The 14,826-nt window shown below is 40.2% G+C and overlaps 1 protein-coding gene across 1 annotated transcript in view; it reads right to left on the bottom strand.

Annotated features, from left to right (window-relative positions):
* LOC149310518 (cullin-9-like) overlaps positions 1-14,826 on the bottom strand; it is an 81,583-nt gene that overhangs the window by 29,360 nt on the left and 37,397 nt on the right. Inside the window, exons 5-13 of the mRNA XM_089529126.1 lie at positions 12,137-12,275; positions 8,821-9,014; positions 8,161-8,536; positions 7,741-7,933; positions 5,093-5,300; positions 4,068-4,261; positions 3,240-3,448; positions 2,388-2,625; positions 1,374-1,479 (exon numbers count right to left, since the gene is read on the bottom strand). Coding sequence (XP_089385252.1) covers positions 1,374-1,479; positions 2,388-2,625; positions 3,240-3,448; positions 4,068-4,261; positions 5,093-5,300; positions 7,741-7,933; positions 8,161-8,536; positions 8,821-9,014; positions 12,137-12,275 — 1,857 coding nt within the window. The remainder of the gene's footprint in view (positions 1-1,373; positions 1,480-2,387; positions 2,626-3,239; positions 3,449-4,067; positions 4,262-5,092; positions 5,301-7,740; positions 7,934-8,160; positions 8,537-8,820; positions 9,015-12,136; positions 12,276-14,826) is intronic.

Raw genomic sequence — 14,826 nt, 5'->3', positions numbered from 1 at the left:
CTGAACTACAAGCCTCAGAATGCAACAGGAGGCAGCCAAAGCAGTAAAGTGGAACAGCAGCACTGTAAGAGTGTAGTGCGGTAATGCGGATAGTCCTCATTTGGCCCATGCCTATCTCCAGCATCCCCCCTTTCAGAAAGTGCTGCTGAACCAGAAGTCAATGTACACCAGGGATGAGAAATCCCTGGTCTTCCAGATGTTGCTGAATTCCAATAACCATCAGTCCCAGTCAGAAAATTTAAGTGATTATTGGAGCTGGAATACAAGAACAGCTAGAAGGCCACAGGTTCTCCACTCCAATCTAAACTTTTAAATGTATCTAGATGATACATGGTCTTATTTCTGCCTGGTCTTCAATATAGGTAGAACTCCATTGGTGTAAACTATGATGATCTAGGCTTAATATTAGTGAGGAGACTCAAGCCTGCAATCCCTGGAACCTTCCCTGTGAAGAATATTTTATTTTTTGTGAGAGAGGTATATTTGTTCTTTGGTAAGCATTCAGTTATTTGAATATGCTATTTGTATATTAAGTGTGCCAACCAAACTTCTTCCCACTGTTATCCAAATGGCTTTATACTTCAAAACTGGCAGAGAGGGCTGAAGGATACAAGTATAAAGCAGACTTATAAATCCACAACCATTAAAAGATATATTAGAGACTACATTAAAAATAGTCCATTATGACCACATATGCCTTGGTCAGTTATATAATGTCTAAGAACAAAAAAGTCCAATTATTATAAAGTTCCCTCTTGTTGTCTGAAGTGACAAAAAATGGCTATTTACAATATGAAACTATAATTTACAATACTAGACAAAAGTAATGATTACTGATAAGCCTGGGATAACTGGACTTTGTGTGGGCATTTGGACAGTCCCTAACTCAGCTCTAAAGTCTTTCAACAGAAAAAAAGACTGGAAACATGTAATAAAACCTGAGAGAGAATGAGTATGAGGATGCAAAACAGAGATTTTATTCTAGAAATTAGCCCAACACATTTTTGATGGGAAATATTTATATGGCTTTATTCAGGAGCTGTTAAAATAGAAAAAGGAATAACAGAAAGTGAAATCTAGATTTAGAGCTATCTCTTTATAAAATGCCTGCAGGCTGATTTTTTTAATATGCTTTTAATTGGTTTACATGCACATGTACCTTTTCTACCTGTTCCATCCATGTCTAGCTTAAAATTACCAATGTATGTGTCCTGTCACTTTTCATATTTTTAAAGTGCCTTAAGAAGGCCATAGAAAATATTTCCTGGTTGAAACACAGTAGACCAGTTCTTAGAATCTGGCATTCCGAGAGTTTGTCTCGCCTTCATATAAGGTTGAAATCTTTCGAACTATTTTCAAAATTAGTCCCGCACCTCTCGTTCACTGCTGTGAGTGCTCATTGAGGACAGACAAGGCTCAATGCACTCATGCCAGGGCAGCATATCCTCTTGGGAAATGTCCAAAAATTTATTCAAAATCCTGCAACAAAGAGAAGACTGTCAGCAAAACAAAGTTCAGTTCTTGCAGGATTCCAACCCAAGGAAAAATCATCTTATTCCATTTCCAGTTATGTCTCTTTTTTAAAATCAAGACTCGTTTTTTGTTTCTTTCAAGCGAAATAAATATTTCAGGATTAAAATTCCTAAACAAGCCACACCCTGCCCCCTCCCCACAAAAATCTTAGTCTTCACCCACAAAGTACCTTTCCAATAATCTAGGGTATCCCTCAAAATAGTTTGGTGACAACCACCACACTACTCAGAGTTTTCTCCTCCTAAGTCTGATCACATTCCCCCACCCCCACCCCATTTGTATTCTGCTTCTGTTGCTTCACATATTGGCTGAGGAAGCACAGATAACTTTCTTGCATTGTATCTTTTGGATAACCTTTCAAGTGTAAGGGTCTCAGCATTCATTGCAAGCCCCTTTCAAAGGTTCAAGAATTATAAGAGGTCCTACACCCTGTCATGAACCTGGCCAAGCCAAGGCTATTTAAGTCTTAAAACTTCTTGTTTTTGTGCCTTAAGCCAGGTGGAGAAACTGTGTGGCCCTCCAGATGTTGTAGGTTGCAACTTCCAGCATTCCTACCTATTTCAACAACATTTGAAAGGCTGCACAATTCCCATTATCGCCTAATTCCAGCTTGTGATGCTGCAGGAAAGGCAGACAGCTGCTTTACTTCAACCCTTCAACTCCCATGGCAGTTATTCCTCTACCCTATAGAAGGATGAGGTTCCCCCACCTGAAAAAATGACCATTCAAGATACATTGCTTCCACTGAATCAAATATATCAGTTCTAAAGCATCTTCCACTCCCAGACTGTACAAGTTCCCTTTCATTCTTAAAGCCACAACTCAGGCACAGACTGGATTTTTCCCCACTTCACCTCAACATGCCCATCTGCACGGTCTTCTCAGCTCCCAGCTGTTCTAGAGTTTTTAGCAGCAGCAGGAAGTGCTCACGGTCTGGCAAAAGCTCATTGCTATTTCCTTCAGGGGAGACACCTTCATCACAAAGGCAGCGCTCCAATGCCAGCACTACCTCCTTTGAGAAGCTGGTCTCACGAAGGATTCTTAACAATGTTGGTACACCCATGTCTTTGAGCTCAAAGTTAGCCTTGGACTCTGAGAAGAAGAAGAAAGAAACACCACTCTAAGTCAAAACATCATTCCCTTAATGATTAGTGGGAGATAGCTTAATTGGTAAAATTGTTGAAAAGATCCCCTAGAAAACAGGCATGAATTGTGTGGTGTTCCAGATTTTGTTAAGACTGCAAACCCCAACATTCCTCACTACTGGCTGTATTGGCTTGAACTGCTGCAAGCTGCAGTCAAACAACATCTGGAAGTCTGCACAATTCCTACCTCTGCCCTAGAGAACCCACAAGAACAAGGTCACAGAGAGACAAATTATGAGCATTTAACTGAAAAGGAGGATTGTTTCTGGGAGACACAAGCAGAAAGTGCTCAGGAAGGATATGAGAACATGGGATAATTGACCAAAAAAAACCAACAACCCTGAAACAAAACAAAAAACAAACAAACAAAAACAACAAGATTGTAAGAAACATTCTCTGCTAAAAGTACAAGCAAAGTAGCCAAGGCATTCCATATTTATGCTTGCCAATATGACAGGGTTTGACAGAAATGAAGCAAATTATTCTTTACTTGCACATTCCAATACTGAAATGCAAAGAGGGGCTAAGGATCAGAAACTGTGGGATTGGAGTAACACCTACCTGCATTGTCCTGACTCAGTGGTAACTTATGTTCAGCCAGACGGTTGAGCACTATTCGAGCCAATGTTTCATTGGAACTTTGGCCTGTTTGGCAGCAGTTCTGCAGGACAGAGTGGAGGTCACAGTTCCCCAGCTGCTCTGCCAGGCCTTTGTGATTGTTGATCAGCATGTTCAGCACCAAGAGCCCATTCTGCACTGCCGAGGAAGCCCTGAGGAGAGGAGGGGGAAAGGTGACTGCTCAGCCCCAAGGGGCTTTGCCTTATGAGGAATGAAAGAATTAACACAAAAACTATCCATGTTCACCATCTTTCACCCTGAGAGAGGCTAAGTAATCCAACCCAATAAAGATCCTGTCAGATTGCCTCTGAGTTCAAACTGAAGGAAAAAGAATCAAACAGATGATATATTAATCAAATTTCTTCACCCCCAAAGCTACAGTGTGTGTGTGTGCGTGTGTGTGTGTATACACACATGGGTATATAAACTATGGGCCACATAGAGCTTGAGAACCCCCACTGAATTTATTGCCATGGCAGTTTGGTGGTTCAATAAACTGCATTTTTAAGGAGAAATAAGACACAGAAGTCTACACCACTTAGTTTTAACTCAAAAATATGGTTCTGTGTAACAGAAAAATGTCACAGAAATTTGGCAGCATGCAGCAGAATGGAGAGGGGGTTAAAACAGGTTTCTGGACCTGCTGAAATTGCCCACCTAATTGTACAGAAGTACAGGGAAATTCAATATCTCTCCTTACTATCAACTAATTTTAATTCAGTTAATCTACTAATACTCCTCTATGTTACCAATATTACTTCTTCATCTTACCCATGTGTGTCCAACATCTTCTCGATGGCAGTAGAGATGGCACAGAGCAAGTTATCAGAATCCTTACAGGAAGCAGAGCCAATGCTGGCAAAGATCTCCCGCATCATCTGGGCATCCGAATGATTCAAAGGGTATGACTTCCCACTGGTACCCAGAAGCTCACAATTCCCAGCACCTACCAGGACTTTCAGTGCCTGAAAGTGTAAAAGCAGGAACTGAAGCAAGATGGCAAAGATAAGCAAAATGTCTCCCAGTTCTGACACAATGGCATCATCGCTACCACCCTTGCCAGCACAGTTCAGTTCTAGGTCCTGCTCATCTTCACAAGAATAACAACCCCTAAATAACCCCAGCATATCTTGTCTTCCACTCTTTTAATTTGCTCTCCTTTTCTAATAACCACATACGTATGAGCACACTTTTGATTCCCCTTGATCCTTGTGTAACTGAGAACCAATTTAGACAGATTAATGTCATACATATAAGCAAGGGCACTCATCATATAAATCTAATCCTCTAAACAAAACCACTGTAAATTCACCTTTTGTATAGTAGCTATGCTATGTATCCCATTCTTACATCGCAGCTATGCTACACATCCCATTCGTATGTAGCACTCATCACCCAAAGTACTTGTGTAGCTATCTTCAATATTTGTTCACTTTTCATCATTTAGAGTGCACTACTCTGAAGCTACAGAACCAATCTATGTATTTTTTTTAAACTTCCCCATGTCAACTATTCATTCAGTGCTTCCCAACTTTTGGTCCTCCAGATGTTTTGGACTTCAGATTCCATAATTCCTTGACTGTTGGCCAAGTTGGCTGGGGCTTCTGAAATCTGAAGTCTAAAATAAATGGAAGACCAAAGGTTGGGAACCACTATCCTAAGATATCCCCCCCCCACTCCTTCAAATTCTGTTCCTTCACAGGCAACCTTTGCCTTGACTGGAAGCAGCTGTTTCAGGCAGGATTCTTTCCTAGCACTACCTGAACCGGATTTGAGGAGCTCCTTGGGAAACTTACTGCCAGGCCAGCTTGCTGCACCAATGCTGATGTGGGATACTCTTGCATGCAGCCCAACACAGCACGCACACCACCTTCTGTGGCAAAAAGAACTCGCCAATCGTACTTTGCCATGCACACATATAGTAGTCTCAGTGCCATCACCACCAACAGCTTTTCTTTCACTTGGTTGGTCAGCAGCTCCACCAGCATCTTCACCATTTTTTCTCTGAGAACAACAAAAGAGGCCTATTACTCTTTAGATCTGTAGTTACTAACACCTGGACAGAGGAAGTCCCAGCCTGTGTTCATAGGCAGTTTCTCATGAGCTCAACACAGTCATTTGCATCACAGTCATATTTGAGAAGCAGATGGCTGAGCCCCATAGATGGACGGGAGAAACAACACACTATTTTACACATCATAGAGTTGGAAGAGACCACAAGGGCCATACAGTCTAACCCTCTGTCATGCAGAAATACATAATCAAAGCACTCTCAAAAGATGACCACCTTACTTCTGTTTAAAAATCTCCAAAGGAAGTTTTTTTAAAAGGCTTTTTCCCCTTTAAAAGCAGACTTTTATTCACATGAGTAAAAATGCATTTTAATATTAGAGACATGAACTAAAGCCAACCAAGTATCCAAACCAACAATTCTGTTATTGATAAATAAATACAATGTGTAAGGTTTACAGCAAGACTGGAATAAAGAATTGAAATATCCAATTCTGACTATCAATGGCCACCAGTTTTGACATCTGTAACTAGTATGGATATACTGTATATACTCAACGATAAGTCGATCTCATGTATAAGTCAAGGGTAAAATGTAGGGGCAAACAAAGGATCTAAAGGCACCAAAATTCAAAAAGGACATTGAGAAACTGGAGCGTGTCCAGAGGAGGGTGACTAAAATGGTGAAGAGTCTGGAAACCATGTCCTATGAGGAACGACTTAGGGAGCTGAGCATGTTTAGCCTGGAGAAGAGAAGGTTAAGAGGTGATATGATAGTCCTGTTTAAATATTTGAAGGGATGTCATATTGAGGAGGGAACAAACTTGTTTTCTGCTGCTCCAGAGAACAGGACCTGGAGCAATGGATGCAAGCTACAGGAAAAGAGATTCCACTTCAACATTAGGAGGAACCTCCTGACAGTAAGGGCTGTTCGACAGTGGAACACACTCCCTCGGAGAATGGTGGAGTCTCCTTCCTTGGAGGTCTTTAAGCAGAGGCTAGATGGCCATCCAACGGGTTAGAGTGGATAGCCCTTGTGGTCTCTTCCAACTCTACGATTCTATGAAACAAAGGAAAACAATGCCAAAGAACTGACAAAATTCCATTTGACAAAACTGTTTATGCTCACACTAAAAGCTTCATGGATGAGAGAATAGAAGGCGGTCACAGTGCTTCCAAGACAGATTGCACTCTTGGCTTTTACCTGGGCATGGATCCTTTCTTTTATAAGAGTTAAAGTACGGTACTTACATTGACTCATTTTTTGAGTAAAATTTATAGACTTATACATGAGTATATACAGTAGATCTCCAACTACAACTGCATCCATACTGCAGAATTAGTAGAAAGTTCTGCTCTGGTGCCACAACAAATTACAATTCCCAGAATTCCATAGCATTGAGCCATGGCAGTTAAAGTTGTGTCAAACCAGATTATTTCTGCAATGTAGATGCAGCCCATACAGCAGAAATTGCTTGTTTGGGTATATGTGTCACCAGAAGTCTAATCAAGAAAGGGCTTTCTAAATCAGCAGATTGTTGCATATATAATACTGCTAATGCTTCATTAATGTATACTCTTTGGAGCTGTCCCTTAGTAGTTATATTTGGAAGGAAGTAATCACACAAGTGAATTTGGGTTTCGAAAATTACTTGATATTCAATGATGTGCATTTTATTTTTAATTACTTGTTCCTTGGAAATTAAAAAAATTAAATACTTGGCTACTGGAAAGATCATTTTCCTCCACCTGTAATCCAATGGATAGAAGATCTAACAATGCTTGCAACATTTGAAAGAATGCTGTATAGACAAAATTTACAAATGGACTGATAAACATTTGTTCAGAGTTTACAGAAACTTATCACTTATGTGGCTATTTTTATTTTCCTGATTTTGTTATACTGGAGCATTATTGTAGGTAAGTGAGATCCCTTTTTAATGTAAGTTAAAAGATATTATTGTTTTAAAATAAGGAGGGAAAAAAGAAGTGAGAATCAGCAGTCCTGTAGATGATGTTTTGCTAACTACCATAGCCCTCATCATTATCAATTCTAGTTAAGGCTGCCAGAAGTTGTAACCCAACAATATCTGGAGGACCACCTAAGTCACTCCTCCATCTGCAAGAAAAGTTAAGAAAAAAATCTTCCTCGAAACCTTAGAGAACCTCAGTCAGTCAGCATAAGCTTTCTATATTCCTAAGGAGAGAAGCAGTATTCTTGAAAAGAAAAGACATAAGCCCATGGCTCAGTCACATAACACCAAACAATGAATGAGCTTGATGGAACCACAGTCAAACATCTTATTTCAAAAGAAGAGAAGGAGAGAGGGAGGGTTTTGCCAAAGATCTATCATTAAGCTCCTGCTCCACTGGAAGACTAAAACTGTCAAGTGTTCCTTCTGCAGCTCCCACCTGCAGCAGGAAGAGAACTGACCTGACTGTAAGTCCACCTTCTACTTTGATGACTTGTCTCTCTTGACCAGGTTCATCCTCTAAGATCTTTGTGATGAATCTGAGTCCAGCCATCTGCAGGGTGACCTCAGAACCAGATTTCTGGATCATGTCTATGATATCTCCTATCTTCTCCAAACAGCCTCTCTTCACTATCATCTTCGCAGTCCCGAAAGCTGATCAGAATCCAAAGACAGATCAGTACAACAATATACCATCCAACACCCCATTATAGCACTCTTTGCCTATTAACACCATGACATACATTCTATCAACCAGCACCCCATTTCTACATTCTGTCTAATACCACCATTATATATGACTCTCTATCCTCTGTCTGGATTAGAAAAAATAAAATCTTTCATGGCCCAAAATAAACTCAGGTGGAATTTCTGGCACTTACCTTTAGCTTTCTCATCTAGTGTGTCTGGGAAGGAAGGTTCTTCCACTTTGAGGAGCTCATTAATCAGCTGTGTGTCAGTCTTTTCTGCCACAGATGGGACTGGAGAAGGCACCTCAGAAGAAAGCAACTCCTTCTTTGGCTTCTTAGATGCCATGGCTTCAGAAAGGCCACCAGAGATTGCAGGGATGCCATTCACGTTTTGGCAGTTCTGCTCTGGCCCTCCTTTGCCAAAAGAATACTTGAGATAAACATGGGAACTTTGCAAGTCACTTTGGGTGCATCCCTGGCAGTGTTTGCTCAGGAGCTGCAGCACTTGTTGAGCCAACTCTACTGATACTGACAGTTGGATCAGGCCTCCTTCATCTAGCTCTGACAGCTTGAAAGGAAAAAAAAAGTTAAAGTATACAGGAATGTCTGTAAATACTATGTTTCTCAAGTTCAGTCACAGCCATGAGAGAGTAAACTAAAGAGGGAAATTCTGCAGAACCCATTCATCCGAAGGACCCAACTATATTCTAGGGAAAAGTAGAAGAGTGCCCTTTCAGGCTACCAGATCCCATGTGAAATAAAAGAATCTGGCAGGTTGGAAGTCCAAAACCCTCCTTCCAGCATAGTTAAAAGTCTGTTCTCTTCTTCTCATGCTAGGGTTGATCCACTTACCTGCCCTTCATGATTCTGCTGAATGATATGAAGAATGTCCTGTTGTTCATGCTGTTCTAGTTTTTTAATGAAGAAAAGCAACTCCCACCATTCAGCCTGACTTAGGTTCCCAGAGTTCTCATTCATCTGATCTGTCAGATATGGCAGAGAGTATAATCCCCCAAGTGGTTTGCAGTAGAAGGTCTGAGTAACAGCTTGCAAAAAAGAAAACAAAGTAAAATTTTCTAGCCCCTCCTGATATATACAACTAATTTCATAATTTAAACAAGTAGGCTGTTTGCCCATTGTTTTAGTCCATATAGTTTCAGAGATACAGTATAAGCTAAAAGAAGAAGAGACAAAAGGGGCAAAATAGATGTGACTACATGAAGCTAAGGAGGCAGAGGCAATGAGTTTATGCCCAGCATACATAAAAAGTCATCATGTAAAATTATTTCTCCCATTGTGGTATTTCAGGTTGTTTGCAAATCAAACATGAATTCTTCTCCCACTTGAAGAGAATGCTGAAAACACTCTCACTGTCAAAAAGTATGAAATGTGATATTTGCCAGTTCTTCATCCCTTTGCAGCCCTCTCCAACATTCCAAAGTGCTGCAACCCACTAAAGCAAGGAAGAGGTTGTACATAGGAGACTGGAAAGGGGGGGGGGGCAGAATTTCAGCCTGTTGTATTTGTGGAATTCCTGTACTGGAGTACAAGCCTGCTGCAGATTTTGGAGTCATAGAATCATAGTATCACAGCACCCCTAACAGATGTCCACCTGGCCTCTGTTTAAAAATCTCCACAAAGAAGGAGACTCCACCACTATCCAAGAGAGTGTGTTCCACTGTCAAACAGCTCTTATTGTCAGGAAGTTCTTAGGTGGAATCTCTTTTCTTGTAGCTTGCATCCATTGTTCCATGTCCTATTCTCTAGGGCAGCAGAAAACAAGCTCGCTCCATCCTCAACATGACATTCCTTCAAATATTTAAACAGGAGTATCATATCATTATGTCAATCCTATATACCAGCAGTGGGCAAACCTAATGCATCCAAACCCAGTTTTGTTCCCTTCCTACATGCACTACAGGTCACACGCCACTGCCAATATTGCTAACAATATTAAGGAGCAAAGCAGAAAGCACCAGTAAAAACAAACCTGAAAGAAGCTCCTGCACAAAACAGATTTTCTACTGGTCTAGTAACTTTACCCAGTTTGCCACCAAATTTTAATGACAACTTTGGGAATATCAGAGCAGTGTAAAACAGCCTTGGTTAAGAACCCACCTTTTACTGTATTAATAATACACTCGAGAAATTGTTTCATGAAGTGACCTGCTCTATATATGTACTAGGCAAATCCTACCCGAAGTGATGGTCCCTGGTCCAGTGAAAATCCCTGAGCCATTTACTGCAAGCCCCTGGCCATTTTCCAGGAAAGAAACAAACAACTGTACCCTGTGGCCATAAATTCAGAGAAAGGCCCTAGCGTGCTGGGGAAAAGTCTGCTAATCCCCCATAATAGATAAACTAAGAAGCATCACACAAGAAGAGCAGAATGTTGGACCAAACAGTCCTCTCAACCAACATGACTCTTACATAGGAAGATTTCAAGCTGGGAGTTTTCTACCACACACTTATGAATAAAACATCTATTTTAAGGGTGAGAGAATGAACTGTTGGGAGTGATTGGTTAAATGTCTGAAGGGATTTTTTAAAAGACAGATGTGTACAGCAGTCAAAGAGTGAGAGCTGGTTCTGTCAAGGTTAGGATTTAGTTACAGTTTTGTTTAGGAGTTTGAGTAGTTAGGAGAATTAGTCAAGATCAGAGATAGGCATCAGAATCAGGCTCAGAGTTAACTAGATGAGTGTGAAAGAGAGAAGTGATTTAGATGTTTTATACAAGTTAACCTGTGATGTTATGTTCAATTTCTATTTAATAAATCATTTGTTTATATTATCCACTTTTCTGTCCAAGAACTCTACATAAGGGATAATGAAAGGCTTAAGTGCTGACACACAATGATGGCAGCAGATACATAAGGGTGGTGGTGTCTAGTGAGGATATAAGATGAATGAAGTCTCACACTGGAACCACAAGGACATTTAGGAGGTCCTTGCAGCTGGTGGCTATAGCAGTGGGACACATTAGTGGCAGATGCTGGCAATAAGAGGGAGTTCCCAAAGTTGGTGGCACAAGTGGGATTAGTGGAAGCCCTCCCAAGTTCTCTTTGTACCAAAGATGGGAAGACAAAAGAAATCCACCACAAATGTGTTAGCCTAGGGACATTAAGGAGCTGAGGAGATGGGCCAAGAAAGCACAGGTTCGGTCCATGATTTCCTCACACAGGGGTTAACCTTGATTGGTCCCCATGCCATGGACCTGGTACTGCAACATGCCCCTTACCACCATCTGTTGATATTGTTAGTGAATAGAGCCCATTATCATGTCTGACACAGAAATGGGGTACCTGGCTATACTCATGTGGCCAGATATCCCATTTTCTCATCAGATGCAAAAGCAGGGCTCTACTCACTAGCAACACCAATGAGACAGAGGTAAGAGGCGCATGGGGCCATTCAGTTTAAATGGGTTTGCCGTGGATTGGTCAATTTGGCCTGTGTTAAGGCCCTTTTACCCTGGGATCTGGTTGACTCTATCAAATCCATGCCTGGTCTGCCAGATCCAGCTTGATCCTGGCCCCAAGGTTTGGGCCCGTGTCATCCAAACAAGACAACACAAGGCTGGGGAAAACAATGGTCTTTGGGCCATGAGGACAGCCCTTTTAAACAAGTATTATGAATCTCTGAATTGAAATACAGTTTTTCCAGTATTTGTACAGTTAGGCCCCCATATCCATGGATTCCTCATCCACATATCCAACATTCACAGCTTGAAAATATTTTATGCATATAAATGTGTGTGCGTGTGTGGTTCCAAAAAGCAAAGCTTGATTTTGCTATTTTATATAAGGGACAGCATTTTACTATGCCATTGTATTTGATGGGACTTGAGCAGCCATGGATTTTGTATCTGCAGGGGGATCCTGGAACCAAACACCAACAGATACCAAGGGCCCACTGTATGGCTTATTCCATAGCCACTTCATATTTCTCTCTCAAATGGAGAGTGTTGTATCCCAAACACTAATAGCAAAATACTAATTTCATCAATAGCCTAACTGAGAACAACTGTATCTCTGCAAGAATACATCTAAAATATTATCTTTCAACCTATGGAATGAAAGCAAAAGAAGAAAAATTGTGAAGCTCATAAATAAGGAAGGAACAGTACAAATTGGAGCTGCATGCATGTTTAATGTGCTCCTACACTGACCTGTGGGTAGTTGGAGCTTCTCTGTTAGACTGGATACCTTTTCTTGGGCAGCCTCCTCTTCAAGCTGCTCACCAGAGCCAGTAATCTCTATCATATGCCAGTGTACCCAATAAGTGCGACCAGTAGACTGCCACAAAACCTAAAAGTTAAGTAGAATTATTAGACGTGCATTAATAATACAAAATTGTATTATTAGACCTATTTCAATTGTTGGCTCACATCTTCTTTGTTACATAAAAGGAATGCTCAAATGAAGAACAAGAAAACTGTCATAGATAGCTATAACAAGTTTAAAGAGGTAGGAAGAGGTAGAAGATGTGCCAGTTACACTGATGACTACATTCAAGAGTATGTATGCCCATTTGCTTCCACTATCGATTAATTTACAGTCAGCCCTCTGTATCAGCGGGGGCCCCTTGTGGACCCTAAAAAGCACAGGACCTCAAGTCCCATTACAGTCAATGGACATGCGGTGTGCATGTGACTGCTTTGGCAGGCTGTGTGCACGGGCCACCGTTGACAATAATTCCTTTCTCTGTAAGGGAAACACATTTTTACTTCCCAGAAGGTGGTTACATAATAACTTCTATCCATTCACCTGCAACATTATCAAAGAAAAACCTTTACCTTTTTGCCCATATATTGTGCCATGTTTTACAGCCTCTCTTTACTCCACTAATAATAAAACTTACAAAAGGCAAGCCAACTCTACAGCTACTGACAGCTGGATCAGACCCCCTTCATCTAGCCCTAAATATAATAATGTTAATAGTTTGCAGTGTCTTTTTCAAAAAATATAAATTTGGTATGAAAATTTATCTTGAAATATTTACAAGTATGCCAATAAAATTAATTTCCAAGGTAAGATCTGAATTTGTTTGAATATAACATTAAAACACCACTAGATAAACTTTACTTGAATTTTTCTCCATAAAAAACAGTTCACTTCAGCTACATTTTGTTACTGAAAATAGATATTTGTAGGTCATGTAAACTTAACATGGAATATATTTTGTTCTTTTTACTAAAAGAAAATCAAACAAACATACTAACATCAAGTCCCTATTTATTTAGGATAGTGGAAAAGTTTCCTAATCAAACATTTCCCAGAAAATACACATCACTGCTACAGGACAATCACTTTGGCATATAAGATGATGAAGACCAAGTACTCTGAAGTTTGAAAGATATTTAATTTTATAACCACAAAGATTATCCTTCATTCCAGCATGAATTAAAAGTAAATGCTTACTGTATTTATTTACTAACTGGAGATACACACACACACACACACACGTTTTCCCCAAAGTTAGTCCACAGGAATATTAAATCAAAGAATGCAAGCAAAGCACAAAGGTTCAACTGTAAAAAAAATTAATTAAAAGGACAATTTAAAATCAGTTTGCAAACTGTTGGTAAATCTCTCCCCTTAGATTATGGAACTGTTGGTGTTTGAAGTATTCTGACAAGCAAAGACAAACCCTTAGTCTACAAAAGCTTATGCTGCAACTTCTTTCGCACAGCTAGTCTCAAGGTGCTACAAGATCCCTTTGCATGCTGAATTTACCCAAGCAGTTGATACAGAATGCCAACCAAGACTATTACCAATTGCCCCTTCCAAACACCATCCCTCTACTCACAGCTTTAAAATCAGAGAAAAAAGGGAGACAGAGATCCAAAACACTCTGCAGAAATAATCCAGATGGAGACCACTTAAACTGCCCTGGTTCAATGCTAGGGAATTCTAGGAACTATAGTTTTGTGAGACATTTAGCCTTTTCTGTCAGAAAGCTCTGGTGCCACAATAAACTACAATTCCCAGGATTCCCTACCACTGAGCCAGGACAGTTACAACACTCTCAAACTGGATTATTTCTGCAGTGTGTTGGACCTTAGATACAGAAACACAATTGTAATACATACTATTACAACATGGTGTAATGTTTTTAGCTTTGTACTACAACTTTGGAGACAGGATTCAATTGCCGGCTCAATTGCCCACTGGATAACCTTGGGCAAGTCACATACTCTCAGCCTCAGAAAACCCCATGATAGGGTCACTTTAGGGTCACCATAAATCAGAAATAACTTGAAGGCACACACAACAACAAACCAATTTAATAATGTTGGTTATCTTTCTATTACAAAAAGATAAGGTGTCAGGTACGGAAAAATCCCCAATGCTTAGACTTCTAGAAATGTGAAAGCAAGCAGACGCTGAAATCTGACTGAGAATGCTTTCAAGAATCTGAAACTGCAGCCGTGCATAGTATGGACAGAAAGCATTCTCCAACATTTTTTTTAAAAAAAGTGTTCCAATGAGAAGCAAGAATTTCAAGAAGGATACAATGAACCTGTGGAAATAATTCCTAAAGATTGTGTAAGGACACAGAAGAACTAATAGGAACTCAACAGCTAGAATGGATTAAAACAGAGGAACAGTATTTAACTGTAACTTACAAAGAGAGGTAGCTGGAGATAAGGTGGGGGAAGGAATGAATGCAATACATAATACAATATAATGTGACGTACAAACTAGTAAAAATGTGCCATAGAACAGGCAAACAAATACCAGATGCCAAGCAGAGCAATAAACCCAACGAATCATTATTACAGCTTAGTGTCCCAGAAGTGATAGTTCATTTTAGGTCAAACTTATCTGAAAGTAAAGAATGGGGGTTAACTGAAAA

Source organism: Sceloporus occidentalis, unplaced genomic scaffold (genome assembly GCF_023333645.1).
Source record: "Sceloporus occidentalis isolate IW3139 unplaced genomic scaffold, rSceOcc1.0.p SCAF_6, whole genome shotgun sequence".
Lineage (NCBI taxonomy): Eukaryota > Metazoa > Chordata > Lepidosauria > Squamata > Phrynosomatidae > Sceloporus > Sceloporus occidentalis.
This window is presented reverse-complemented; position numbering and strand designations above follow the sequence as displayed.